General features: G+C 37.6%; 2 protein-coding genes across 11 annotated transcripts in view; one reads left to right on the top strand and one right to left on the bottom strand.

Annotated features, from left to right (window-relative positions):
* Positions 1 to 16,623, top strand: part of HPS3 (HPS3 biogenesis of lysosomal organelles complex 2 subunit 1) — a 65,556-nt gene extending 48,933 nt beyond the window's left edge. For 2 of the 10 annotated variants that reach the window (XM_079921266.1, XM_079921263.1), the window contains exons 9-17: positions 1,846 to 2,027; positions 3,070 to 3,250; positions 4,183 to 4,416; positions 5,334 to 5,519; positions 5,861 to 6,049; positions 7,328 to 7,435; positions 11,364 to 11,570; positions 12,294 to 12,384; positions 15,614 to 16,623. In XM_079921266.1, coding sequence (XP_079777392.1) covers positions 1,846 to 2,027; positions 3,070 to 3,250; positions 4,183 to 4,416; positions 5,334 to 5,519; positions 5,861 to 6,049; positions 7,328 to 7,435; positions 11,364 to 11,570; positions 12,294 to 12,384; positions 15,614 to 15,741 — 1,506 coding nt within the window. In that variant the 3' untranslated portion in view covers positions 15,742 to 16,623. Of the gene's footprint in view, positions 1 to 1,845; positions 2,028 to 3,069; positions 3,251 to 4,182; positions 4,417 to 5,333; positions 5,520 to 5,860; positions 6,050 to 7,327; positions 7,436 to 8,953; positions 9,679 to 11,363; positions 11,571 to 12,289; positions 12,385 to 14,333; positions 14,374 to 15,613 lie in introns of those variants that run through there. The other 8 variants (XM_079921264.1, XR_013828303.1, XM_079921268.1 and 5 more) reach the window with 8 other exon arrangements.
* The window catches only part of CP (ceruloplasmin), a gene marked incomplete at its 5' end in the record, with an annotated part of 62,617 nt that continues 44,947 nt past the window's right edge, over positions 9,849 to 27,518 (bottom strand). Inside the window, 5 exons of the mRNA XM_079921260.1 lie at positions 9,849 to 10,365; positions 22,344 to 22,506; positions 24,008 to 24,147; positions 24,566 to 24,782; positions 26,179 to 26,285. Of these exons, the coding sequence (XP_079777386.1) occupies positions 10,262 to 10,365; positions 22,344 to 22,506; positions 24,008 to 24,147; positions 24,566 to 24,782; positions 26,179 to 26,285 (731 nt within the window). The 3' untranslated portion in view covers positions 9,849 to 10,261. The remainder of the gene's footprint in view (positions 10,366 to 22,343; positions 22,507 to 24,007; positions 24,148 to 24,565; positions 24,783 to 26,178; positions 26,286 to 27,518) is intronic.

The following is a 27,518-nucleotide window of genomic DNA, read 5'->3' as shown; positions in this document are numbered from 1 at the left end:
TATTTGCTTATATAACCACAGGACACACACACATGCTTCAGAAAATTTAACAATGACACAATACTTTAGTCTATGGTTCATATTCCAGTTTTGTCAATTGACTCAATAATGGCCTAGTAGAAGCCCCCAGCACCTCCTGCCCCAGGTCCAGGATCCATCAAGTAATGTATTTAACTGTCACGTCTCTTTAGCTCCTTTAATCCAGAATATGTTCACAGCCTTTCTTTGTTTTATTTAAAAAATTTTTTTTTGTTTTTTTTGTTGAAGTATAGTTGACGTACAATATTATAAGTTACAGGTATAAACATAGTGATTCACAGTTTTGAAAGGTTATAATCCATTTGTAGTTATTATAAAATATTGGCTATATTCCCTGTGTTGTACAGTATATCCTTGTAGCTTATTTATTTTATACGTAGTAATTTGTACCTCTTAATCTCCCTCTCTTATCTTCACTGGTAACCACTAGTTTGTTCTCTGTATCTGTGAGTCTGTGTCTTTTTTGTTTTATTCACTAGCTTGTTGTATTTTTAGATTCCACTCTTTGTTTTATAATAGTTTTGAAAAATATTTCTCCCCCTGCCACCTTTTAAAAATTTATTTTTTCATTTCATTTCATTTCTCATTTCATATCATTTCTCATGATTAGAGTCAGGTTGTATATTCTTCTTCTTAGCCAGAACATTGGGTAGGTGACGTATCTTTCTCAGAGTATCACACTGGGAGGTGCAGAATATTCATTTGCCCTTCACTAGTAATGTTAATTTTGGTCATCGGGTGAAGGTTTTGCCTGATTTGGCCCTGGCATTTTAATGCTGATAATTTTATCAGCTTTGTTCTGTGTTTTCAGTCTTGCTTAATTGAAAGTCTTAGACGTCATCTAGGTGATTTGCCTACTGGAGTCTAAAAATACTGATTGACTCAGATTAGCTAGTGATAATCTTTTTTTTAATTTTATTTATTTTTAGCCACGTTGGGTCTTCATTGCTGTGCGTGGGCTTTCTCTAGTTGCGGTGAGCAGGGGCTATTCTTCGTTGTGGTGCACAGACTTCTCATTGCAGTGGCTTCTCTTGTCGCGGAGCACGAGCTCTAGGCGCTTGGGCTTCTGTAATTGCAGTACGCGGGCTCAGTAGTTGCAGCACACGGGCCCTAGAGTGCGCAGGCTTCAGTAGTTGCGGCACATGGGCTCAGTAGTTGTGGCTCGCAGGCTGTAGAGCACAGGCTCAGTAGCTGTGGCCCACGGGCTTAGTTGCTCCAAGGCACTTGGGATCTTCCCAGACCAGGGATCGAACCCACGTCCTCTGCCTTGGCAGGCAGATTCTTAACCACTGCACCACCAGGGAAGTCCTAGCTAGTGATAATTTTTATAAGCCCACTGTAAGTTACAGAAATAGATGTAGCAGAACCTAAATTCACAGATTGAAACTAAGATAAAGGAAGCATACTCAGTCTGAATTTGAGAAAGATTTAAATCATAGAACTTAAAAATAAAGTTAAGGTTTTCAGATATGTTCATTAGCCTTATCAAATTGTGATCAAATTATTGCTAAGTTAACAGTGTTATTAGCATTACAGTATTAATTGTACCTTCTCTAATGATTAGCACTGTTTAACAAGAGAATAGTTACAATCATGTGTGTGTTAAACTGGCTAATAGATCGTGGGGGAAAAGAAAACCACTTTAGCTAGGCCTTATCAGAATGACAAATAACCACTTTTTATTTTTTAGGATTTAATGTGTTCAGATATTGACTTTAGTAACCAACTGGGTAGATATTCTTAAGAACTGGGAAACTTTGGGGAGATGTCTAAAGCAACATTAGCTGCTTGCCTTTTTTGTGTTAGGTAGACTACAGTAACACCTACAAGACTGCAAAAACGCAGAGCTGCATCCACCTTCTCAGCGAGGCTCACCTGTTAGTGAGAGCTGCCCTGATGGATGCCGGTCAGCTGGAACCTGGAGAAAAAGCCGAGCTTTTAGAAGCATTTAAAGAAAGCTGTGGGCACCTTGGAGACTGCTACAGCAGGTTGGTGATGCTACTTGGAAACTTGTCAGAGAAGCCATCCTGAGCTTCAGGTGTGCTTACTAACTTTTCCACCTCTGGCAGTTACCTGACAAATGGGAGGACGCATGAGGGGAGGTGGTTTAGTTATTCATTTATGCCACAGCATTTGTTTAGCACATCCTGTGGGTCAGGTACTGGGCTAAGCTTAGAGAGATGAGCACGACCTGTTGCCTGCCTTCAAGGACTTACAGTTTATTGGATGAGCAGTTCATGAGTCTCCCATCAGTTAATTTAGGAATTTGAAGTTTCTTTTCAGACCTTTGGGCGGGGGTGGGGCATGACCAGTGAACATCCCTGAGACAACCATATTACTATGAGCTTTAAGGGAGAGATACTAGTTGGACACTCTGTGATTTTAATCTTAGTAGTCAGTGCTTTTATGATGTCAGAAAAGGACACTAGGATCAATAGTGATTTCTCTTTTTGAGAATGATCTCTTTTTTTTATGTTAGTAGATTTAATGGTAACCACTACTCAATATTTCAGCTTTTTGAGGAAACTTAAAAAAAACTTTTTAATGGAGTTATACACGTAGAAGAGTACACAAGTAATAAGTGTACAAGTCACAATAAGTTTCACAAAATGAACAAATCCTGTAGCCATTGTCCAGATGAGAATGATCTTTATAATTTTTTTCATATATAATCGTTTCCAAGGCTTACTTGACCCATGGGAGTCATTATAAATTGATAAAAGACTTTTCCTACTTATAAACACCATTATTTTAGAGCCACATTATGAATATTAAAATTCACTTCATGAATTGTTTTTGTTTTTCTGATGAGCAAGCAAAAAGAAGCTACATTAATTAGAATGACTTTGCAGAACAAAACTCAGGAGTTTGTTCCAACTCCTAATGGCCGTAGAAAAGTATTTTGAGATCTATGTCTTCCGGAAATCATGTCTGTTTTATTATTAAATGTGTTAGACATCCAAACTTAAACATGACAAATCTGAAGTTTTTTTTTTTTTTTTTTTTTTTTTTTTACTTCCTTCCCTTTAGGCTTGACACCCAGTATTCCCACCTCGCCTTGCCATACTATAAGATGTCTGGTTTGTCTATGGCTGAAGTTTTGGCCCGAGTGGACTGGGCATTAGAGGATGGAGCGCAGAAATACGAGAGGGGATTAATCTTTTACATTAATCATTCACTTTATGAAAACCTGGATGAAGAATTAAGTGAAGTGAATACAGTTTTCTATTTAGTTATATCTAATATTTTTAATTTTTCATTTTAGCAATTTATTTTATGTAATTCTGTTGAGAAATCAAGTTCCAAGTATTTTTCATTGGTATTATAGTCTTTTTTTTCCTAAAAAAGGTAATTAGTGTGCCCTTTTCTTCATTAATAATACTCAGAATTACAGCGTGGAAGAGAACTTATAATCATCTTCTCATACTTTCTCATTACATAGACAGGGGGGTGTGGTCCACTGTGGTTGAGTGACCTGCCCTATTTGACAGTGGCATGTCTTTAGAAGAATGACATAGAACCTGGGCTTTGCCTGCCTTCTTCTCATCTGCAGCCCTTTTCACAACCCTAGTTGCCCCACTCTCCAGGTGTCCAAAGTTTCCCTTGTGAAATCCTGGCCCAGCAACCTTCAGACATTATCAAGGATCATTTTTAGCTCCTCATATATTTTTAAAGAGTTGAATGCCAGTATGCAAAGTTGGGTATTGTGATACCAAGTGTTTTAAGGTTTTAAGAGAAATGAAATTTTCTCTTATAAATATTAAGTATATTTTGTACATTAAATATAAGTAAATTTTGTATTAAACAGTAATTTTCTATAATGGACTTTTGAGTATAATTTAATCCAATATTTGTTTTCTTCTTCTGAACTCTTGTTAAAATTAGAAATGCTGGCCACAACTTGGTATACACTTTCCCTGCTTTTTCTTCATTATAACTCAGCAAAGAGATCACTTTAGGTCATCTCAGCTCTCCCACGCTATCACCATCAAACTCTCTTTTTAAATCGAAGCATAGTACTGTAATTTTATCTTAATTGGAATGTTTGTATCTTGGCTTTTTATCTTTTTTTTTTTTTTTTGCTGATTTTGTTGCTTTCTATCAGCTGACTGACCTTTTATTTCTTGTTTACGCTCACCAAAGGAATTGGCAGCAAAAGTGGTTCAGATGTTTTATGTCGCTGAGCCGAAGCAACTGCCCCATATTCTCTGTAGTCCTTCTATGAAGAATATTGATCCTTTAACTGCCATAAGCTATTTAAGGAAGCTGGATACTTCTGGATTTTCATCAGTCTTAGTGACATTGACCAAGGCAGCAATGGCTTTGAAAATGAGAGATCTTGACATGCACAGAAATGAAATGAAAAGCCATTCAGAGGTACGGTGCCCTGCCTGGAATTAACAGCAAGCTAAAATAGGACTCAGTGGTCCTGAGGTGTTTAGTTTTTTTCTGGCTTCTGTGTAGCTCATTTTTTTCTTAGTTGTAAAGGAAGATAGACTTAGTATTAAAAAGGAAGTGGCCCAAAGTGGGAGTGCTTGGGCTTTGGATTTGTCCAACGAAAAAGAAAAATGAAAGATAAATGGCAGCAATGGGTATCCAAAGACTTTTCAACTTAGTGTCAGGTATGTTCAGAACACAGTGCTTGGCAGTGAAGAGTATACAGGCTCTGCCCTGAGCTGACAGTCTGACCTGGCACGAGGGGGTGGTGTGGTTTGTCCCTGAAAACAGAACAGTGATGTATATTCAAGTACAGCAAGTAGGTTATTAACCTTGAGTCTTAGGAGTGCAGTAGTTGCAGAAATAGCCTGCATTTGGGAAGATCACAAATGACTGTGTGGGAGATTAGGCATTTGAATGGTGTATCAAAGAAAAGGTAGCTTCCCGTTGGAAAAGAGGCCATTTAGGGACATAAGCCAAAAAAGTTAATCAGTAGAGAAAGAAATTAAGAAGTGACATTAATTGAGCACTTATTATGTCTCAGGTTAGCACTAAGATGTCCTCTACTTTGCAGAGTAGAATTCTAGAAAGATGAATTTTCTTTTCATAATTTTGAAAAATCCTATATAGACCTCAATTTAAAGCTGTCTACAAAATAGGACATCTTGATGCTTAATTAAGTAATAACTTCTACAAAGACAGTTACCAATGATGTCCTTAGAACTTGTCTTTGTAAAGAAAAAATGAAGATTACAATAAATTATTAATGGCTTATCATTGATTCTTGAATTCACTAGCGTGTATTTCCAAGATGAATGCAATGTTTATTCTGTTCCTAAATTTTTTTTTATCTGAAGATGAAGTTGGTATGTGGCTTCATTCTGGAACCTCGGCTATTGATTCAACAGAGGAAAGGACAGATTGTTCCAACTGAATTTGCAGTTCACTTGAAGGAGACTCAGCCTGGATTGCTTGTGGCTTCAGTCCTTGGCTTACAGAAGAACAACAAAATTGGAATTGAAGAAGCAGATTCCTTCTTTAAGGTTTGTCACTTTGAAAATGCAATTGTTCTGGATGGCCTGATGAAGTTGGTGGGGGGGACGGAGAGCAGAATAAGAGAAGTGATTTTTCATTTGTTTATTGAAAAATGAGACTTACACATAACCACTTATAAAAGTACAGATTAAAAAATGTATCTAGAAAAATTCTGTTCATGCAACCTGGAGTCTGTTAAAATGTCTAAATTCGCTTTTGCCACGGCACTAATGCTAGAGATAAATTATTGAATACATGGCCCACATGATGGAGTGCTATTCAGACCAGCTGTAACTTGATCAGTACTATATTTATCTGAGCTATGGGGGCTTGTTTCACTGTTCTCAAGGTGCTCTGTGGTAAAGATGAAGATACGATTCCTCAGCTCTTAGTAGACTTTTGGGAAGCTCAGCTGGTAGCGTGTCTCCCAGATGTGGTACTTCAGGAACTCTTTTTCAAGCTCACATCACAGTACATCTGGAGATTATCTAAGAGGCAGCCACCTGACACCACACCATTGAGAACATCAGAGGATCTGGTAAGATAATGGAATAGTACAGTGAATTAAACTTTGTGTACATTACACATTATGATAATGACCCTTATTTTTTTGTTTGTTTGTTTTTGGGGTTTTTTGTGTGTGTTTTATGTTTTTGTTAAATTTTTATTTCTTTTTATATTAATTTTTGTTGACCCTTCTTATTTTTAACAGCATAAAATCAGTCGTAATTCATATTACCGGATATCTTTTTTTTTTTTTTTTTTTTTTTTTGCGGTACGCGGGCCTCTCACTGTTGTGGCCTCTCCCGTTGTGGAGCACAGGCTCCGGACGCGCAGGCTCAGCGGCCATGGCTCACGGGCCCAGCTGCTCCGCGGCATGTGGGATCTTCCTGGACCAGGGCACGAACCCGTGTCCCCTGCATCAGCAGGCAGACTCTCAACCACTGCGCCACCAGGGAAGCCCTACCGGATATCTTTTTAAAGCAAGAGTTAATACATTTAAAACTTGTCTGTGAGTGAAGTTGCCCACATTTTAAACACTTTTGTATCCTAAAGAGTGCCTTCTACTGTTCCTATATTACTCACCTACAGTGGTACTTCAGTAGCCAAAGTGTGGGAGAAAGGGCTTTTCCCCAAATCCATCTGTGCTCCCTTAGGCGACAGTCATGAAGCGGAACATGAGAGAAGAGACATCTGCAGACCTCCCTGCTGGGAGAGGAACTGCAGAAGGCTTGTGGGAGAGAGACTTCCTTACCAGACTTCCATTTCCTGTCAGCTGCACAGACAAGAGCTGTTCCGCAGTCTGCAGCAGCCCTAACAACTCTACTCTTATCTTTCCTGTTCCCCCCGACCCCTGGCAGCCTCTTTGTCCCTCACAGTGACAGAGTGGCTAATGTGGGTTTGCTTGAATAAGGGAGTCTTTATGGGAACTGTCTTGAGAACTTATGGAAGAGATTTTGCCTCCCAAGGAAAGTAGTAGAAATAAAAATCATTTTCAGTATTACTGTTAACTTTTTTTGAGTGTAATTAGCTTAAAGGAAGTATTGCCCTTTTTGTGAGGAAGTGCCTCTTTGCAGTTTTTTGAAAGTTAAAATATTAGGAAATATTTAGTGAGGATTTATTCAGTGAGAAGCAGCAAAACTAAAACCTTTTCCAGGGGAATGCATTCTAAGACTTTCTTCCCATTACCAGGAAAATGTATACCAAATTTTGGGACACGGCAGAATGTTAGGGATTGCTTGTTGTTTGTGGGATGGATGAAGAAAGTCTTGTTTTGTTGTATTTTTGTTTATGATAAATTTCTTTTACATTTTAGATAAACACCTGTAGTCATTATGGCTTAATCAGTCCATGGGTTAATGTCTTAATATCCTCTGAATCCTTGGCTGATAAAAATTATATGGAAGACCTTTCAAAATTACAGGTAAATAAAAATGCCTCCTTTTCTCATGAATATGCATATTACCTTATAGTATAGGACTTAAATTTGGTAAGACCCTGGGTGTCCAGTTAATTTAGAGTGTATCATTCTGGGGACAGAACCTATAGTTAGGCATACTCAAGCGCTGTGGAGGGAATTCCTGCCTCTGCCTGAAACTGCTGACGGGAAGTCTGGTCTTGTTGCCAGTCGGTGAGTGAGCTTCCAAGTCCTGTGACTCTTGCCTCCTTCTCAGGACGTGCTTGAAAACACGTTGTGAAATGAAAGTATGGCAAGTGTTTCGCGGTGTTTTCATTGACGAGATTCACTTTTATTTTAGTGTTCACTCACACAGTTTAGGCCTCTAGCCCAAACCGAGCACTACTATCTGTCTTATAGGAGATAGGTCAAAGTAGCTAGCTTATCTGGCTCCTGAAAGGATTTTTTTAAAAGTAAGAAACATGATCAAGAGAATGTAGACCAGCCTGCAAGAATTCTGAACGTGAATGTTTTCGACTGAGAATGAGAAATAAAGTCCACATTTGACTTGGTGGATTGGGCTGGGCTCCATGTGGATGTGATTTTGTTTAATGTAATCAGTGGCCCAAGGACTGAGTATAATCCTCACATCTGTTGTGTTTGGTCTTCCCAGTGTAGCTGCCAACATATGAAAATTGAGATTTCAAATTCAGAATTTTGAGTTTCAAGTTTCTCTTTGAGAAACTCAGCAGAACTTTCATTCAGCAGTAACCCTGGGCCCTCACTGCCTGAGACCTGAAGGTCGGAGCCACCTACTGGCTCCCCTCCTTGGGCAGTGCTCGTGCTGTCCTGTCTGCCACTGTTCCACCTCCACGTCTCCCTGGTCCAGATGCAGTGTCTGGCATCCATTTTCCTTCTACTCAGCCGCCTTCGTGTGTTTTCATCATCTGGTTTTCATCGTCTGGTTTGACCTTGTTAAGCTTTTGAGTGTGCAACCCCTGATTTACTCTGGGAACTTAGTGGAAGTGTGGTTATTGCTTATAGAAACCAAAATGTCAGATTGGGGATGGGGTGTCAGGATGCAAAGCTCAAGAGACCATGTTGCTTAGTCTTAGCCTCTAGACAGCCTGTGATGTCACCAGGAATACAGTTACTTACATTTTTTTTTTAATTGCCAAAGGCGGTTCTTGTTGGTTCTTATCTCTAGTACCCTTATGCTGCAGAGGCTGCCGAGCACTTAGTCTCAGATTTGTTCATTCCACAAATATTCCTCAATCATGTACTGTAAATGTGATTGATGTACAGCATTGGACGAGGCAGGCAAGACCTTGCCCTGCTATAATTTATGTACTAATTAAATATTTAAAATGCTAATTGTAATAAGTGCTTTAAAATATCCCCTGATAAATCTTCAAAGCATATTTATAATCTCTGCTTGAAAAAGTATAATTCAGTGATCTTTAGAATCCATTTTAAGGTATTTAAAAAGGGTATCTTGGGACTTCCCTGGTGTCACAGTGGTTAAGAATCTGCCTGCCAATGCAGGGGACACAGGTTCGATCCTGGGTCCGGGAACACTCCACATGCCGCGGAGCAACTAAGCCCATGCGCCACAACTACTGAAGCCCACGTGCCTAGAGCCCGTGCTCCGCAACAAGAGAAGCCACCGCAATGAGAAGCCCAGGCACCACAACAAAGAGTAGCCCCCTCTCGCCGCAACTAGAGAAAGCCCGTGTGCAGCAACGAAGACCCAAGGCAGCCAAAAATAAAAAATAATAAAATAAATAAATTTATAAAAAATAAATAAAAAGGGTATCTTCTTTCTGGGAATCCTTGCCATTAAAGGATAGAAAGTTGAGTCAGTCTAAACTTTTCGAAATCCTTTTCCTAATTATAACTCTTTCTAAATTATCTGGGGTCAATTAGTCTTAGTCATTAAGAAAAAACTAACCATCAAGAAACAAAAAGATCTCACCTGCTCTTACCTAGAAGAATGGGGGGTCGGTTCAGAATCACTTGGAGAGCTTTTTCAAAATTGTATGTCTCCCCTCTACCCACCAGCTCACCACCACCACACAGATTTGAGATAACTCTTTGTCCCTTGTTCTTAATCACTGTAATAGTATATTTGTGCAAGAATTAAAAACAATCTATAAATCATCTGTGTGTCAAAAAGCCACTATTCAGAATGACACAGTACCTAGTAAGTGCCCTGCCTTTTACCAGAATTGTCCTGGTCCCCTCCCCCCGCCTCCTTGCCATCCACCCCTCTTAGAGCCACAGGTGTGACTGTGTAGAGAATTCTGTGGGTTCCAGCCCCGCAGAGCCAGCTGAGCATGAGGGGTGTAGATCAGAAAAGGGAATAAATGGTGCCTGTGTTGGGGGTGGAGAGTCCATTTCCAATATTGAAAAAAAAAAAAAGAAAGGAACACACTGCTAAGAAGCACACAACACTAAGAGTATTTTAAAGAGTAGTAGTAACCTGTGGGCCGTTTTTTATCCAGTGATATATGTGTTGTCTGGTGCTTCTTATTTTGAGGGTTTTTGTTTGTTTTGGTCGCCCTGTGTGGCTCTGGTATCTTAGTCCCCAGACCACAGATTGAACCCGCGCCCTCAGCAGTGAAAGTGCGGAGTCCTAACCACTGGATCGCCAAGAAATTCCCTGGTGTTTCTTATTTTTAAACTTCTTGATGATATGGATATAACTACTTAAAAGTTCATGGGTAACCCATTTTGTACCAAGCTTTGACTCATTTCACTTTAACCACCTTATTTCATATTTGCTATCTTATTGTCAGGAAATTTTTCAGATGAAGGTGAATATTAAACTTGCAGGAAGGAAAGGGACCAACCTTACTCTCCTAGCCATTGCTTAGTAGATATTTGGAATAAAATCACGATGCTGACTGTAAATGGATAGTTCATGTTCCATGTCCTCCTGTGAGTCTGAGAAGACGCTGCAGTAAAAAGGATACAAGAAGAAGAAAATCAGGATATGAGCATTTCATTTTTTATCCAGAAGAAAGGGAAAGCAGAGATTATTTTGGTGGCGGAATCAAAAGTAGTATTTTTAGTTTAAATGTTTAAAAGTAAAATATTGTCAAGTTCTGACTACTGAAATAATAGCTGCTCTGTGTCATTCAGGTTGTAGCAAACGGTATTGATACAAATTATTAGGTTCTTAACGATTGCTGTAGTTTTCTTAAATGTGAAATTTTATTTTTGGTTCTTCGTGTAATGCATGCTTATTATTAGAAACCTTGAAAAATACAGGGAAGTGTGAAAAAGAAAGTTGGCTTTGTCCTCCCATTCCAGTTAACTGGTCTCTGTTTCAAATTTCGATGCTCTTCCAAAGGCATTTCTAGATGTGCATGTACCTATGTAGATTTTATACAACTGACCATGCTCTGAATATAATTTTGTATTGAGATTTTTTACTAATTTTATCATGAGCATTTTGTCCTTTGAAAACAATTTTGATAGCTATAAAATATACCATCATTTGAATATATCATAATTTATTTACTCATCCCTTCTTATTTAATGCTTAGATTTCTTCTGGTTTTTCAGTATTATAAATATTCTTGAGGTGAACATCATTGGACATAAATCTTGAACACCATGTTGATTCTATCCTAAGGATAGAATCTTAAAGCCTTCGCATTAGTTTAAACTTACAGTCTATTCAGAGCAAAACACAACCATGTTATTTTAAAAAATCATAGCTTTGTATTAAACAGATCTTTTTTTCTTTAAACTAGAGGTGGTTTCAAGATTATTTAATACTTTGGTCTAATTAGACTTACTAAGTAAATATATGCGTGTGTTCTAAAATTACATTCTGTTTTTTTTTTTTGGTGAGTGAGATTTATTCTTTTTAAAAACTGTATTCTGTATGTTGTGCTTTAGTGTTTTGGGTGCCTCATTCCATAACATTTCACTTTTCTGTTCATAGTCTCTCATATGTGGTCCTTCATTTGACATAGCTTCCATTATTCCATTCTTGGAGCCACTCTCAGAAGACACTGTTGCCGGCCTCAGCATCCATGTTCTGTGTCGTACGCGTTTGGAAGAGTATGAACGGTGCATAGACAGGCTGTTAGAGAGATGCCCGGAGGCAGTCATCCCATATGCTAATCATGAACTGAAAGAAGAGAATCGGGTATGCTTTTCAGATTACGGTTTTAGGCTTTATCAGTGATAATCAAATGTTAATCTTGTTGCCTTATCTGCAACATGGGGACAGATTATGCCAGTCCAACCTCACAGGGCTGTGTGGCTTAAAAGAGCATATATGTTACATGGTTTTTTTGGTTTTTTTTGTTTTTTTTTGTTTTTGCGGTACGCGGGCCTCTCACTGCTGTGGCCTCTCCCGTCACGGAGCACAGGCTCTGGACGCGCAGGCTCAGCAGCCATATGTTACATGTTTTGAGTACCATTAGAGGCTGTTAAAATTTATGGTGCTTGTATGTTATCTTCACTAAAGGTCTCTTGTTTGGCGATGAAGTAGGCTATTACCTGAAGATTTGGAAAACATAATAAATGATGGGGAAATTCTTTGTGGACTCTCTGGTCTTTAGAAATTAGAAGAGTTTTTGACTTTAGAACTTTCTTGCTACCTAAGAGATGAAAACAAGACACGTCTATGTTTCTTCTTGAAAATAGCGGTGTACATATGTACAGTGTATATATTATTAGATTTTCAAGTTACAGATCTGACTTTTATGCTCTAGCTTAAGCAGAAGACTGTTCTAACAAAGTCTGTTCCTTAACCAAGATGATGTATTTTTGCCCTGGGCTTCCCTGCACAATCTTTTTCTTCTTGTTGGAAATCTGAGTGTAAAATGCATCAAACTTAAAAAGTATTCATTTTTCCCTAAGATAGACTTTGTGGTGGAAAAAACTGCTGCCTGAACTTTGTCAGAGAATAAAATGTGGTGGAGAGAAATATCAACTTTACTTATCATCACTAAAAGGTAAAATAATCTTTTTTGCTTGATTATAAATTGAGTTGAGGGTACTCATTTCCATAACTGGCTGAAGCCTTGCTGTCTCTCGTTTTTCATGTGATTCTCAAGTGTGGGGAAGAGGGTCTTTGCAGAATCAACTGGAGAGCTTATTTTTAACATTCATGTGCTCCCGCCACCACATTTGATATTCATTTATCTCTTTTAGCTCTAGAGCTGATGCTTTTAAGTTAATCTTTCCAGACACTTAACAAAGTATCACAGTCAGAGAAACTCACAGCCTCAGTATTTTAAAAATTGGAATAGCCGTTAAAGTCCGTTTTATATTAATGGTCTGGGTGCTTAATTTACTTCATGTAGGAAATTAAAATTATTTTCATTATTAATCATAATTGTAAGCAAGTACTGAGGAATGATAAATTTCTCAAAGATTTAGAAGTGTAGTGTGTCTAAATTATGCAGTATTTTACAGTGTAGGTAGTTATTGTTTGAATTTTTATAATTCATAGTCATTTATAAATCTTGATAGCTATATGGTTATCAGTTTCACTACTCTTGTGTGTTAATATCACCAGTTAATGGTTGGCCTGATGACAAAGGTATGGTTATATTGATACCAGTGTGCATAAAATATTAGAAGTTGACAGTGTTGGAATTGTATTTTCCAGCTGAGGGAATTGACTTTCAAAGTGTTAGGCAAAGCCAAGTGGCCATTGGATGGTGTTTTTCTGGAAATTGCCATTAAGTTGTATGTTTTTGATTGGGAAGACAGGGAGGGGCCTTTGTACTATTTGTGCTACCCACCTCCCTGAGAGATTTTTTGGTTGTCAGAAGGTGGAAGCTTCAGGTGTTTGATTGCCCAGCCCCATCTGCACCAAATTTATCACATAAATTTGAACTGATTATTCTTGTTGGTCGATCACTTTCCAGTACAGATAGCCCACATCTTCACACCCCGGTAACATCATTATCTTAGTCGAACGACTCTTTCTTCATCCTTTTCTGATCCACACCCACAAACTCATAACTACCCCATAATCTTTCCTCCAAATGTTCCATTTTTCTGTGTCTTTAATATGTGTGTATTCACACACATGTGCATGTATGTATGTGTGTGGCTTATGGGAACTAAATGCTGTGTGTGATTTAACTTTATTGTAATACCTCCAGAGCTGGTATAGTGTTTTATTCATTTTTCATGATGCACTTTCCTTGCCAGCAATGTGCTTCTCCATATGCAGTATTCTATAACTATTGATTGATTTGAAGGGAAGACACCTGAATAACCTCAGGTCTGTTTTCATGGGGAGTCTCTCTGTTGGCAGCTGTGGTATACCAAGAAGGGACCAGGATTGGAATTAGGAGAATTGGAACTGAGTTCCAAGTCTGCTACTTACTGAGTATCCTGAAGCAAGCCAGTTTTTTTAATTGCCTGGGACCAATGGGAGGTTCAGGACTGACTCTAGAGTAAAATGTTAGGCAAAAATTGCAAGATGGTGAGGTTGGAGATGGAGGTCAGGGACTTACATAATATGCTTAGGAGCTTGGATTTCTTACTCTCTAATGCAGCATTCCTCAGCCTTGTCACTGCTGACATCTTGGACCAGATAATTTGTGTGTAGGTGTCCCCTGTGCATTTTAGGGTGTTACCAGCATCCCTGGCCTCTACTCACTAAATACACTAAATACCAACAGCACTTGCCCAGTTAAAACAGAAGTGTCTCCAGCCATCACCAAATGTCCCCTGGGGGACAAAACTGTACTAGTTGAGAACTGTTGCACTAATGCAGAGCCATTGAAACTGGGGTTAGTGGTTGACTTCTTTGTTTCAAGGCAGTACTTATGACTGTTTTTGTGACAGTGAGCTGTGCTTATCAATAAAAATTCTAGTACTATAGTCAATTACAAAGTTTAAAAAGTCATTTTAAACTTCACCAGCCAGAAATAACTATTTTCAACATTTGACACGTATTCTCTAGACACACTGGAGGATTTAAAGTACTCTGTGGATTTAAGATATTGACCTTGTTCTTGGAGTTGTAACCTGTATTAGCCTGTCACTAGTTGGAGGAAGAGGAGAATAGAGCAGTGGCAAGATTTTTGTTGGCTCTATACCTACTTTACACTGGCCCCCACCTCAGTTTTTCTGTATCTAGGATACTACTTACAGGTTCCACGTTTAGGCAAAATAAACTCGTTTGATAGGAAAACATTGGTAATTCATGGGTTTTACAAATTAGTTAGCAGTTATTGTTTATTAAAGTTCTATTTTGTGTCAGATGTGCATCATTGTATTTTAAATTGATTCACAAAGGACTCTGGAAGCTAGCAGATGGTACCACTACATTATAAATGAGGAAACCAAGACCCAGGAGGTTGACTTTCTTAAAGCCACCCAGAGCATAAGTAGAAGCGTGTGATCCCTGCCCGAGTCTGTACGATTCCAGAGCTAGGGAGCTTTCTCATACGCCACACTATTCATTAACTTGTTAGCAACAAGAGCATGTCATTCCTTTGTGTAAGGGATGGTTTAGGTTGCTGGATATTGGACAGATGACTTTGGATGGATGCACGCACACCTGAGCCAGAGATTTTATATTCCGGTTACTCTGCAAATAGAACAAGTGGTGGGCATGCAAGAATCACACACGGAATGGACTGAAGAAGGTTTGGGAACATTGTTCTTAAATGTCACCCCCTTCTCTTCCCAGCAGAGGGCAGCATGCATGCATCGAGAAACAACAGAATCATAAAATTACATAGTTACCTTTACAAAAATGTTTACTAAATTCCTTAATATTTAAAATATTCATTAGAACACATTATTTTGCAGTTTGAGAAAAAAAGTAAATGGTCTCTAAAACATATTTGTGCTTATTAATAACATAAAAATCTTATAATAGAGAGGAACTGATTTAGGAAAATGTCATCCAACAATTATTTCCTGTCCTAGCAAACAGTCTTTATAAATCAGCTGCAATATAGTCCTAATATTAAAAACAGTGTTCAATTGATTGTATTTTCCTACAAACAATTCTAGAAAGAATAAATAAGAAGTTGTTAGAACCATAAAGCAGTCTGTGGATTTAAAAGACTGGTTTTCTGGGGTTTTTTTCCTCTCTCTCTCGTAGTTATAACATTTTGTCACCTGAGTTAGCTTCTAATTGGTTGAGTGATAAGAGAATAGGATGAAAGACAGAATTTCCGTTCTAACTCAGATATTCTTTCCTACAAACAGAAACACTGTCAGTTGTTGCTGTGGAACTACAACTAAGGGATTTCTTAAATGTCCTCCCAGAAGATGGCACTGCAGCATTTTTCTTGCCATATCTTCTTTACTGCAGTCGAAAGAAATCATTGACTTAAAGGTATCATTTGAAATATACCACATATGAGACTGAATTTTTCAAAACTGAATGCCAGATAAAAAATATATATATAAAGGACTTTTATATTGAACATGTACATATATTGCAAATGCTTTCAGGCTGCTTACCTCAGTGATAGTATTAGTTTCATAATTTATGACCTGAGTCCATTTAATTGTCCAGAATGTAAAAAAGCTACAAGATATAGGAGTTTCCTCAAAGAAGGCATATATTTTTAAAGGTAGAGACTGACTTCTATTCCAAGGAACATCAATTTACTGTTGTTGGAGACATGACAATCTTTTTCATCTCGGGAACACAAACAATTTGTAAGTATGCTCGAAAGAATGTCATTCCAAGTGGTCCACAATTTAACCTTTTTGATTTTTCCAGATTTTTCTACTGGGTCCCTTTTAAAAACAGTTATTTTCTTTGAGAAAGATGTTAATGTTTTCCCACAGTAAAAGATTTCAAACTTTATTTTCTTGTTACTTTTAAAATACATGCTAAGTTTCTCTCTGAATCAAATGAAATAGAAGTTTACAAAGCTGACTTTCTTCTTGTCTGGCTATTAACGTGATTTGTTGAGTGCATGTTTTTCAGCCAAAGCCTTGTTTCCATTTTTTGTTGATGTGGACTCTTGCTCTTTTAGCCAGAGTGTATGTGAAAATAAAGAAATATAAAGAACTGTGTCTTTTTTTTTAGCCTCTTATTAAATAATTTTGAGTCCCAGTTCAGTTCCTTGATAGTGTGCTTTGACTTTAGTTAAGGCTGGGCAAAAATGTTACTCACCTGATGTTTCCACAATGATATTTTGAAAACTTTTCTCCTGATGGCAACGTTCGTCTTTGCCAGGATTTAATTTATAGATTGTTTCTCAACTCTGCCTTTCTCCAGTTCCATATTAACTTCCTTTTGATCATCATTTCGAGGGTTCACAAAACTCAGATTGGCAACATTTTATTTTATTTTAAAAATTTATTAATTTTTATTAATATATTATTATTATATTATTATTATATTATTATATATTAATATATATTATATATTAATATATATTAATATATATTAATATATAATGTTAATATTAATATTAATATTAATAAATAATAATATATATAATATATATATTAATATATATTAATATATATAATATATTATATATTAATATATTATTATTATATTATTAATATATTATTATTAATATATTATTATAATATTAATATATTATTATTATATTTTTAAAATAAAATATAATTTATTTTATTTAAAAAAACATTTTTTTAATTTAAAATTAACAAAAAAATTTTACCAGTTTTATTTAGGTATAATTGACATCTTCAAAGGGTACCCTATTGATTTTCTATTGCTGCTGTAACAAATTATCACAGGCTTAGTGGCTTAAAACAACACAAAATTAATTATCTTACAGTTCTGTAGATTAGAAGTTCAATATTGGCCTCACCGTTTTGAAATTTTATTACTAATATTTTATTTTATCTGTTTAATTTTTTATTTTACTTCCTCTACACCTGTGCCCCTATTCCACTGGTCCATTAGGACTGATGTCAGCAGTATGTTAGAGGGATTGATGGGAAGCCGAAGTTTGGAAACATTTCATTGGATCTTATTTGTTTGTTTGTTTGTTTATTTATTATTGAAATCATTGAATCTTAATAGTGATCCTTTGAGGACTGTCCAGGACAACATCTGCTCATAGATTTTTTTTTTTAATACAGTTTTGTAAAGCCCTAATGGTGGTGATATGTGTATTAGAGTCAGTCATGTGTCATAATACAGTCTATTGATCTTTTCATATGAAACAGTGTAACACAGTTATCCCCATAAATGCACAAAAGTATATGTTTTCAGTCTTTTTTTTAATGCTTATAGCCATTCCAAGTAAGCCTTCTATTCAACACTTTCACATAACATTGTTATGAATCATTGTTTTTTCTTTTCTTTTTTTTTTCATTTATCACCCATTTATTTCTTATATCCAGACTTGGTCTCTATAGAAAAAGAAATTTTAAGACCATTATTAAAAATAGTATATATCATATGGTTAAAAAAAAATGGCACATGGTGCTTTAAATATATTCTAGTTTTTTAAAAGTTATTTTCTTTATTCTTGATTCATCTATATTTTTCTGCTCTTTATATATTTAAAACACATCTCTCACTCTAGTACTGCTTTATTTAAAGACAAATTAACTTTCCTCCCTGCAAGATATTTATTTATTATCAAGGGAAAATTAGTCATTTTATAGTGGAGAAACCTGGCAGACACCACCATAAGCCCAAATGCTCAAAATGAACACAACCAGTAAGGGAACAAATCAACATCTTGTGTCTCTTGACGTGTATGCTGAGAAAACCACAATATCCCTTCTGTGAGAATCTTGCCAAAAAATGCATAATCCGAATCTGATCATAAGGAAACGTTAGACAAACCCAAATTGAAGTCACATTCTACAAAGTGACTGCCCTGTATTCTTTAAAAATGTCAAAGTTGGGAAAGACAAAGACCAAGGAACTGCTCCAGACTAAGGAGACAAGAAGACATGTCAGTGCATGAGTTGGATTTTCTTTTTCTCTGAAGAACATGATTAGAATAATTGGTGAAATATGGAAGGGGTCTGTAGTATTGGATTGTTTTTAATTTCCTGATTTTGATAGGTGTACTTTGTTTATGTATAAGAATATTCTTGTTCTTAGGAAATAGGAGTATATGTATTTACAATTTCTGTAGTCTGTGTGTGTATAAAGAGATACGGAGATAGGAGAAAGGACGAGAAAGTACATGATGCTGTGCAAAATGTTAACATTTGGGGAACCTAGGTAAAGGGTATACAGGAATTTTTTTGGTACTGCTCTAGCAACTTTTCTATAAGTCTGACGTTGTGTCCAAAAAAGTTTTTAAAATTCCTTTTTATTGAGTTAATATGTGGTTAGATATTTACCAAGCAGGGTATTGGATTGGATTTGTGCACCTACTAGAAGTACAGAATATACACTCCCTGCCTATAAGGACCTTAGAGCTAAGTAAGCTTTTCCCCTCAGACAGCTCCAAGAGGTCATCTAACTGTCATGGAAGTGTCAGTCTAAAAAAAGTACCTTTTATATTTGTCAGAGGAGGTCTTTATTATGCTTCCTCTGGTAGAAATAAGGCATTACATTAAGCATGACAGGATATCCACAATTCTTTTCTAGTGATTTTTTTCTTTGTGGAGAAAATTGTCTCCCTGTGCAAAATATTGAAAGATTTCACTATAACTTGATTTCTCCCTTGTCTCTGTCGTGGTAGGCTGAAATTCTTCTAAGATTTAGAATTAAGGTAAACTTGGCCAAAGCTTTATCAAACTTTCATTTAAAGATAATTCAGACTGATAAATGTGGCTCCCCATTTTTCTGTGAATAGTTCAAACTATCTTTTTTGTTCATTACTGCTTCTTTCAGTTCCATGCAATACCTTTTCTCTTAGTAAAAGTCAAATTTCCCTTTAATCTTTTTTTCCAACATGTGTTTTGCCTTCGCATTGCTAATCGTTCTACAGTTTTTAGTAGGGCTTTTAAAACAGTCTCCCCTTTCTTAACCAAGGAAACAGTCATCTCGCTTATCCCCTCCCAGGCTTATCCTACAGGAGGAATTTTTTCATGGTCTTTGTGTGTAGGCTTAGCCTGTAGCAGCATCCTCTACATGTCAGGCATTTGCACACATGAATTTCCAGAATGCCTGCCTTGGTATTCCTTCACTTTTGATTATCAGTCTGAGCAGGACCATCCTTTTGTGTGGTTTACATGTGTGCTAATGTTCTTTAAGCTCTACTTAAGGTTTTCTTTCTCATGTTTGACTCTTCACCTTGTTCAGCAGTTACTGGCATTAGACCCAGTGGTTTATATATTTGTCTGAGCCTTTGGTGTTCTGGTGCTCTCAGTACCACACTTTGTAATAAAGAGTTTTAGCGGAAATAGTTTTTCATGTTATGAGGTCTTTGTGTAAGACCCAGGAACAGAAATTAAAACTTTTTGTTTGCACTGACAGGTAATCTTTCAGTGATTTTTAGGTTTTGAAATATATTTACTTCTGTATTTTCTTCCATTTATATGTTCTCTTTTATGCCAGTGTGAGGAGGAAACACGAGTTGTTTCCTCTACATCATTTCCCCTCATTGGATTTGCCATTGCCAATTCCAACAATTCTGAACTCAGAAGACTCAGGAAACACCAAAGCCTGCAACCAAAAAGCAGGAATTTTACTTTTTTTTTTAACCTCAGTTTTTAAAATTGAAGTATAGTTAATTTACAATGTTGTGTTAGTTTCAGGTGTACAGCAAAGTGATTCAAATATATATATATTCTTTTTCAGATTCTTTTCCATTATAGGTTATTACAGGATACAGAGTATAGTGCCCTCTGCTATACAGTAGGTCCTTGTTGTTTACCTGTTTTATATATAGTAGTGTGTATATGTTAATCCCAAACTACTAATTTATCTCCTGCCCCTGTCCCCCCACACAGTATTTCCTTTGGTAACCATAAGTTTGTTTTCTATGTCTGTGAGTCTATTTCTGTTTTGTAAGTAAGTTCATTTGTATCATTTTTTTATATTCCACATATAAGTGATATCATAAGATATTTGTCTTTGTCTGACTTACTTCACTTAATATGATAATCTGTAGGTCCATCCATGTTGCTGCAAATTGCATTATTTTGTTTTTTTATGGCTGAGTAATATTCCATTGTGTGTGTGTGTGTGTGTGTGTGTGTATATATATATACACACACACACACACACACACACCCCCCATATCTTCTTTATCCATTCATTTGTCGATGGACATTTAGGTTGCTTCTGTGTCTTGGCTATTGTATTGATAAATAGTGCTACTTTGAACATTGGGGTGCATGTATCTTTTCAAGTTAGAGTTTTCTCCAGATATATACCCAGGGATGGGATTGTAGGATTATATGGTAACTGTATTTTTAGTTTTTTAAGGAACCTCTGTACTGCACCAATTTACATTCCCATCAACAATGTAGGATGGTACCTTTTTATCCACACCATCTCCAGCATTTTTTATTTGTAGACTTTTTTTCTTTTTTTTTTACAGTACGCGGGCCTCTCAACTGCTGTGGCCTCTTCTGCTGCAGAGCACAGGTTCCAGACACGCAGGCCCAGCAGCCATGGCCCACGGGCCCAGCCACTCCGCGGCATGTGGGATCCTCCCAGACCGGGGCACGACCCCGTGTCCCCTGCATCGGCAGGCGGACTCCCAACCACTGCACCACCAGGGAAGCCCTATTTATAGACTTTTTAACGATGGCCATTCTGACTGATGTGAGGAGATACCTCATTATAGTTTTGATTTGCATGACTCTAATTATTAGTGATACTGAGCATCTTTTCATGTGTCCATTGGCCATCCGTATGTCTTTGGAGAAATGTCTATTTAGGTCTTTTGCCCATTTTTTGATTGGGTTTTTTTTTTTTGATATTAAGCTGTTTGTATATTTTGGAAATTAATCCCTTGTTGGTAGCAGGAATTTTACTCTTTATATAATGCATTTCTTTAGTTTTTAGTGTTTATCCATAAAAGGGCTGCTTGTTTTCCTGTGTTTTTATTGTGTGTGTGTATATGCATGTGCCTGCATAGGAGGGAGTGTTCTTGCTGGGGTGGGCGAAGCAGCAAGATTTTAGAATCTAAAAATAGATTCTGTTTTTTTTTTCTGGATCTTTGCTATGGTCTAAATGTTTGTGTGCCCCCAAAATTCATATGTTGAAAGCCTAATGCCCAAGGTGATAGTGTTAGGTGGTGGGGCCTTTGGGAAGTGATTGGGTCATGAGGGTGGAGCCCTGGTGAATGGGATTAGTGCCCTGATAAAAGAGGCTCCTGGAGAAGTAGCTTGTCCCTTCTGCTATGTGAAGGTATAATAAGTCTGCAACCTGGAAAAGGACCCTAACCCAACCATGTTGGCACCCTGACCTCAGGCTAACAGCCTCCAGAACTAGGAAAATAAATTTCTGTTACTTATAAGCTACTCAGTATGGTATTTTGTTACAGCAGCCCGAATGGCCTAAGACAATCACTGACAAAACAATAATCAGTAATTCCTCCCCTCCCCCAGAAGCACAGAAAGACACTGTTCTGCCTGATTGACTCTTTGAAATTATATTAGTTATATGGGTTTTTTTTGGTGGGGGGGGATGCTTTTGCCTGTACCAGGTACTTCCTAGAATAAAAGTTAATGTTTTCTATTAAGAAAGAAATTATATTTTAAATGTCTTTTGTTAAGTCACAACTACTCTCTTACACATGTCAGTTTTAGGAATATTAATTACACTGCATCAAACTGGTGTCAATTTGTATTAGTGTAGAGACTACTGGTGCTGTTATCAGTACCAGCTGTCAGAAGATAAGCAGTATCCCACACGACTTAGCAGTAAAAAAAATTCCTATTTGGAGGTAGAGAAGGAAGAATCAGGGCAGCAAATTCAAAAAAGCTTCAGTTGGGGGGAAGTATTGATATATAGGCAAAGTAGTACATCTTAATTATATTTGTGATATATACCTTCTAGAATTACTAAATGGATATTCACCTTCATTTGGTAGAACGGTGTAAGTAGTTTCCATTCCAGCATGAATGTGGTCAGTCACATGGCAGTGGAGTAACCAGATTCCAGGTGTTTTTGGAGACATTTCTAAGGTTTGGTATGTCCCAGGGAAAATGTCAAAGACATCAGAACTATAAATGCCCCTGTGCTTAATTAGAAAAATATAATGTTTATTATATGTGAGAGTTCATTTCATTGGCCAGCTCAGGGATATTAGAAAATGGATAAATCCGTTAAAAAAAGAAAGAGACCCTGCACATTGCTATGTCTAATACAAACAATGAGGTAGTGGTCTTTGCTAAACCCTTTGCACTGTGGGCTATTAAATGGGTGTGAAGGAAAGATACGATGAAAGTGAATTCATCAGTCAGGAACATCTGACTCTGGTTTGCCTTTTTTTTTTTTTTTTTTTTTGCGGTATGGGGGCCTCTCACTGTTGTGGCCTCTCCTGCTGCGGAGCACAGGCTCCGGACACGCAGGCTCACGGGCCCAGCCACTCCGCAGCATGTGGGATCCTCCCGGACCGGGGCACGAGCCCGTGTCCTCTGCATCGGTAGGCCGACTCTCAACCACTGCGCCACCAGGGAAGGCCTGGTTTGCCTTTTTATCAGAGCACTTGAGTTACACAAAGGAATTTAGCTGTGGCCTCATTTCAGTGTTAAATCTCACTCTTGCCGAACCTACCCTAGATGAGCTTGTCTGTTAAACTTTAAGGTTGGTAGGTAATGAAGGGAGCAGGAAAGGAGGCCAATGGAGAAGCCCAAACCAGGGGCAGTTCAGGTAGAGTCTTGACAGAGTATTTGGGCGGTATTTCGGCAGGGATGGAATTGAAAGTCTGCTAATAAGTCAAACAAAAAGCGAGAATAAAATGGTTCTGCAGTGTGCTTTGTGGTAGCTTCTGAATTTTCTGTGTTAACGTGAAGGTGAGACAAAAGCATTTCCAAAAGGGTTATTGATTCCTGCTGAAATCAGCACTGGGTGAGAAGTCAAAGTAGGATTGAGATCTAGGGACCAATCAGTTGCTTGACACCAATCTTGTGCCGATCTTGTTCACTTCAGGCTATTTGAGATCCAGAACTTAGAAGAGGCAAAGGTTATAATAAAGTCTTGTCTCTACTCTCTAATCCATCATTACGTGAACATTCCTACCCTCTCTGCTGACAATTCTGTTCAAAGGCCTTGCCCAGGAAAATGTGAGCAGAACTCCAAGAAAATCCAGTAAAAACGAAATCTAAGGGAGAGCCCAAGGTGTAAAAAGGTTCGTAATGGTGACTGAAATTGCTGTGTGTCACACTCTGAAAATAATTTAGTTGTCTCTCTCTTTTTTTTTTATTGGAGTATAATTGCTTTACAATGTTGTGTTAGTTTCTGCTGTACAACGAAGTCAATCAGCTATATGTATACCTGTATCCCCTCCCTCTTGGACCTCCCTCCCATCCCCCACCCCCATCCCACCCATCTAGGTCATCACAGAGCACCGAGCTGAGCTCCCTGTGCTATATATATTTGACATAAATGCAGTACCATGTGTAAAATATTGTCTCTTAAAACCTTAAACTTTTCATAAGTCTCTCTGAGGAAATATTTTCTTCATTTGCTTTAAAACATTTTCAAATAGAGCAGGAATAATGACCATGGTTGGCCCTTACCTGGTATTGGAAGCTGTGGCCATGGAAATGTACCGAGTGCAAGTCTATTTCATTGCCCATTCCCATCAGATACCAGTTGACTTCATCTCCCACATGCATTGTGAGGCCTTGTAAGTTCCCAAACATTCTTCCGTTAATAGCTGGGGAAGACACATGAGTTTTTATTACCTTCCAGGATATTTTAAACCAACAGCTATTTCACAGAAAATAGGTTTATTAGGTTAATATATGGGATCTTTTTGAGGTAATAGAACTTATTTCACTACAGATAGGGGAAATGGGTACTTTAAGGTCAATAATATCACACTGCTTCTATAGTCACTTAGCACCAAAAGACTTATTCCTAATTTTGCATTTAAAAGGGATTGAGACTTTGGAACTGGGAGAGAAGTTAATGGATGATTTCAAATATAGTCCCCTTCTTGCTTTGAACAGAATTCTACCTCACATGTGAAGTGTGGCAGAAGTGGTTTATTATAAAATAAAACAAATGAATAGTTTCCAGAGTATTTGAAAGAAGAAAAGGGAAAAAATAGGTTTTAGAATAATGTATCATACCATGCATTTTATTGCTTTCTATGAATTCATCATTGGCTTTGTCTACTTTCTCAGGGTGATCAGAGTATGTTTTGATGTTGTCATCTAAGTACCAAGATTCATTCTCATCAAAAACAAGAAACAGAAGGGAAAATTCCAGTTTCTTTATGGGATTGAATACTTGCAAGTAATGTTTCCGACAAACAATCAGTGGGCCAATTAATCCACTAAAGAGATCCTGAAAACAAGCAAAAACTTAGTCATCCTTTTGATATAGGTCGGGATTTCAGAGAACTGGGACCTTATCCCCCATGACCTCAGGAACTTTGGAGGGACTGATTTAGGTAGTAGACTTTGCCCAATGTGGTTCTGTCAAGTCAGTAACTTTCCACTTGGAGTAGTTAAATTGGAACAATGTCGAATTTGTGTGGGTGATGCTCAAGTAACAGAAATGTGTTGCAGAGGCCAAATATTGGCTCAGCTAATGAGCAGCAGTTGAAAAGAGCCCCAAGTGAACAGTGCTGGTTTGCTTATGGAATCATAAGCCAGGGACTATGCCAGTCACTAAAAATCCAGAGATGAATCAAACAAAGACCCTACCTCCTACTAGGGACAATAGATGAATGGAAGAAATGAACCACTTGCTGCGATGGAGGTACAAAAAGTGCCAGTGAACACAGGGAACACCACAGTGGACTTAAATCTACAAGAACTTTGGTTTGACTGGGCATCAGTAATGGCAGATTAGATCTTGAATGACCTTTGAGCTGTATTATGTTCTGGAATTTTAGATTTTGTCTTGTGGGTCATAAGTAGTCCTTGAAATATTGAACATGGAATGGCAGTATATGCATTTTAGACCAGTGATCCTGGTGGTAGAGTGAAGGAAGGTTTGGATGGGGAAGAGACTGGAGACTAGGAGGACACTGCAGTAGTTGAGGCAAATTACTAGCACCTGATCTGTGGAGATAGAAGGAATGGATTGAGCTCTGTATAGGTGGGTGAGCCAGGGGTAAGAATTAGATACTCTATATCCAGGGTTCTAGCTTGAACAAATGACTAGGTTTGGTACTTGTGCTATTTATCACAACTGGGAATATAGGAGGAGGTGGAGGGAGATCTCAGTTTCCATTGTAGACTTGCTGAGTTTCTGTGCCTGTGGGACATGCTGGTAGAAGTGTTCAATAGGCAGGTATATAGACAGGTCGGGAACTCAGGAGGGAGATTTGGACTAGAGGTTTAATTCTACAAAAGAGTCTTGGTACATGTTCTGACTGTGCTGTGATTTACTGCTGAGATCAGCATTTTTATTATGTGATAATAGAGCTCTGAAATCATGTACCTCAGTTCTTTAGTATGTATTTTCATATCAAAGGGAAATAGAATACCATTATTAATACTTAATCCTGTGGTACCCATAATCAGCAATTACAGAGTTGATACGTTTATAACTATATTCTTAAACAAACCCAAAAAAAACAAAAAACAAAAAACTCAAAGTGAATTTCAGAGCAGCTTACTTTCCTATAATTTTAACATAAAATTGGACCACAGGAAAACTCTTAACCTCATCTTCCTTCAACTGTGTGTCTATTTTGGGAATTTGCACAAAACACAAATGATTTAGAGTTTACCTTAACCCGATCCACAGTTGAATAGTAAGCCCATGGAATACAAGGAGAATCTTCTATTCCAGCTCCAGATCTTTCTGGGATTTTCCATATGTAAGTGCGAGTTTCACCTAAATTAATCAAGTGTTAATGTATCTGGTTATATTTGGTATGTATTTGATGTATGTATGTCAAATTGTTATCAAAGCCTTGATAACCAAAGACCCAGAAACTGGAAATGTCAAAGTAATTAGTTTTAAAAAGCAGCAGTACTCAAAGTTGTTTTCAAGAATTTAGTTTTACTAGAAGGAAACATAATAACCTCCATTATTTCAGAGATGATGAAAGTCAGGAGCACACAAGATATTTGCTCTATGTTATAAAGCTAATAAATAGCAAAAGTACAACTTAGATCACAGGCATCCCAGTGCTCAGGCCTGTGACCATCCATTACTATTTGTTGCTTCTCAGAAAACAGGCAGAAGTTTCATTGTCTTCAATGATGAAAGGAATATTAAAAAGGAAAATTGTTACACCTCTGATCTAAAGGATAATGAAGCCAACAATTAAAAAATAATTTTCTCTAAGTAAATTTTGTCTGAATTTGGAAAAAAAAAAGAATTTAGTTTTAAGACCAACTGTAAGACACACTTTTATATATTCTTTTTCAGTTATAAATTAACTAGCCATGAAACACAGGCCACGCTACAAAGCCAGGAGGTGGCAATTCAGTATCACAATTTGAAGAAACTTCACAATAGATCTTTCCTTAGACTTAGTTTGAAGTCTGCTTCTCTAATACACTTTTTTCTTTTCAACTCTTAAGCGATTTTCCCCCAGTGCTAGCTGCTTCCCCGCTGCCTGCTTTGTGTCTGTGTTTCTGGACTATCCTGTGTAATTCCTACAGCTTCACCACGGCCTGCCTGTTTTCCTTTTTCACCATTATCCTCAGTGATTTCACAGTTCCTGGCAAGGAACCATTAGACCGCTTGATCTCATGGGTCACTGACCTGTCAGTGACCTCTCTTGTCCGCCCCATTCTGTCATACCATACACTGTTCTGTCACAACTCTGTCACATTCAGGACACGACCACACCCTGGACCTTCACACTTGCAAGTAGCTCCACCCTCCTATCTTTCTAAGGTCTTTACCTTCTTCCACTTGCCCTGGGCTTCTCTCCAGCCTCATCTTTGCTGCCAGTCACCTCACGGCATCCTGTACAACTACTCACAAGACCTTGACTTTCAGCCATGGCCACTCACTGTCTATTTATGCAGACCTCACCATTACATATTCCTGCTGTCGGAGTTTAATTAGCTAGAATTTGACAAATTCCTTTACGAGGGAATCAAGCAGGACTTG

This window comes from Stenella coeruleoalba (assembly GCF_951394435.1).
Source record: "Stenella coeruleoalba genome assembly, chromosome: 5".
Classification (NCBI taxonomy): domain Eukaryota; kingdom Metazoa; phylum Chordata; class Mammalia; order Artiodactyla; family Delphinidae; genus Stenella; species Stenella coeruleoalba.
The sequence above is the reverse complement of the archived record's forward strand: the minus strand, read 5'-3'. Positions and strand labels throughout refer to the sequence as shown.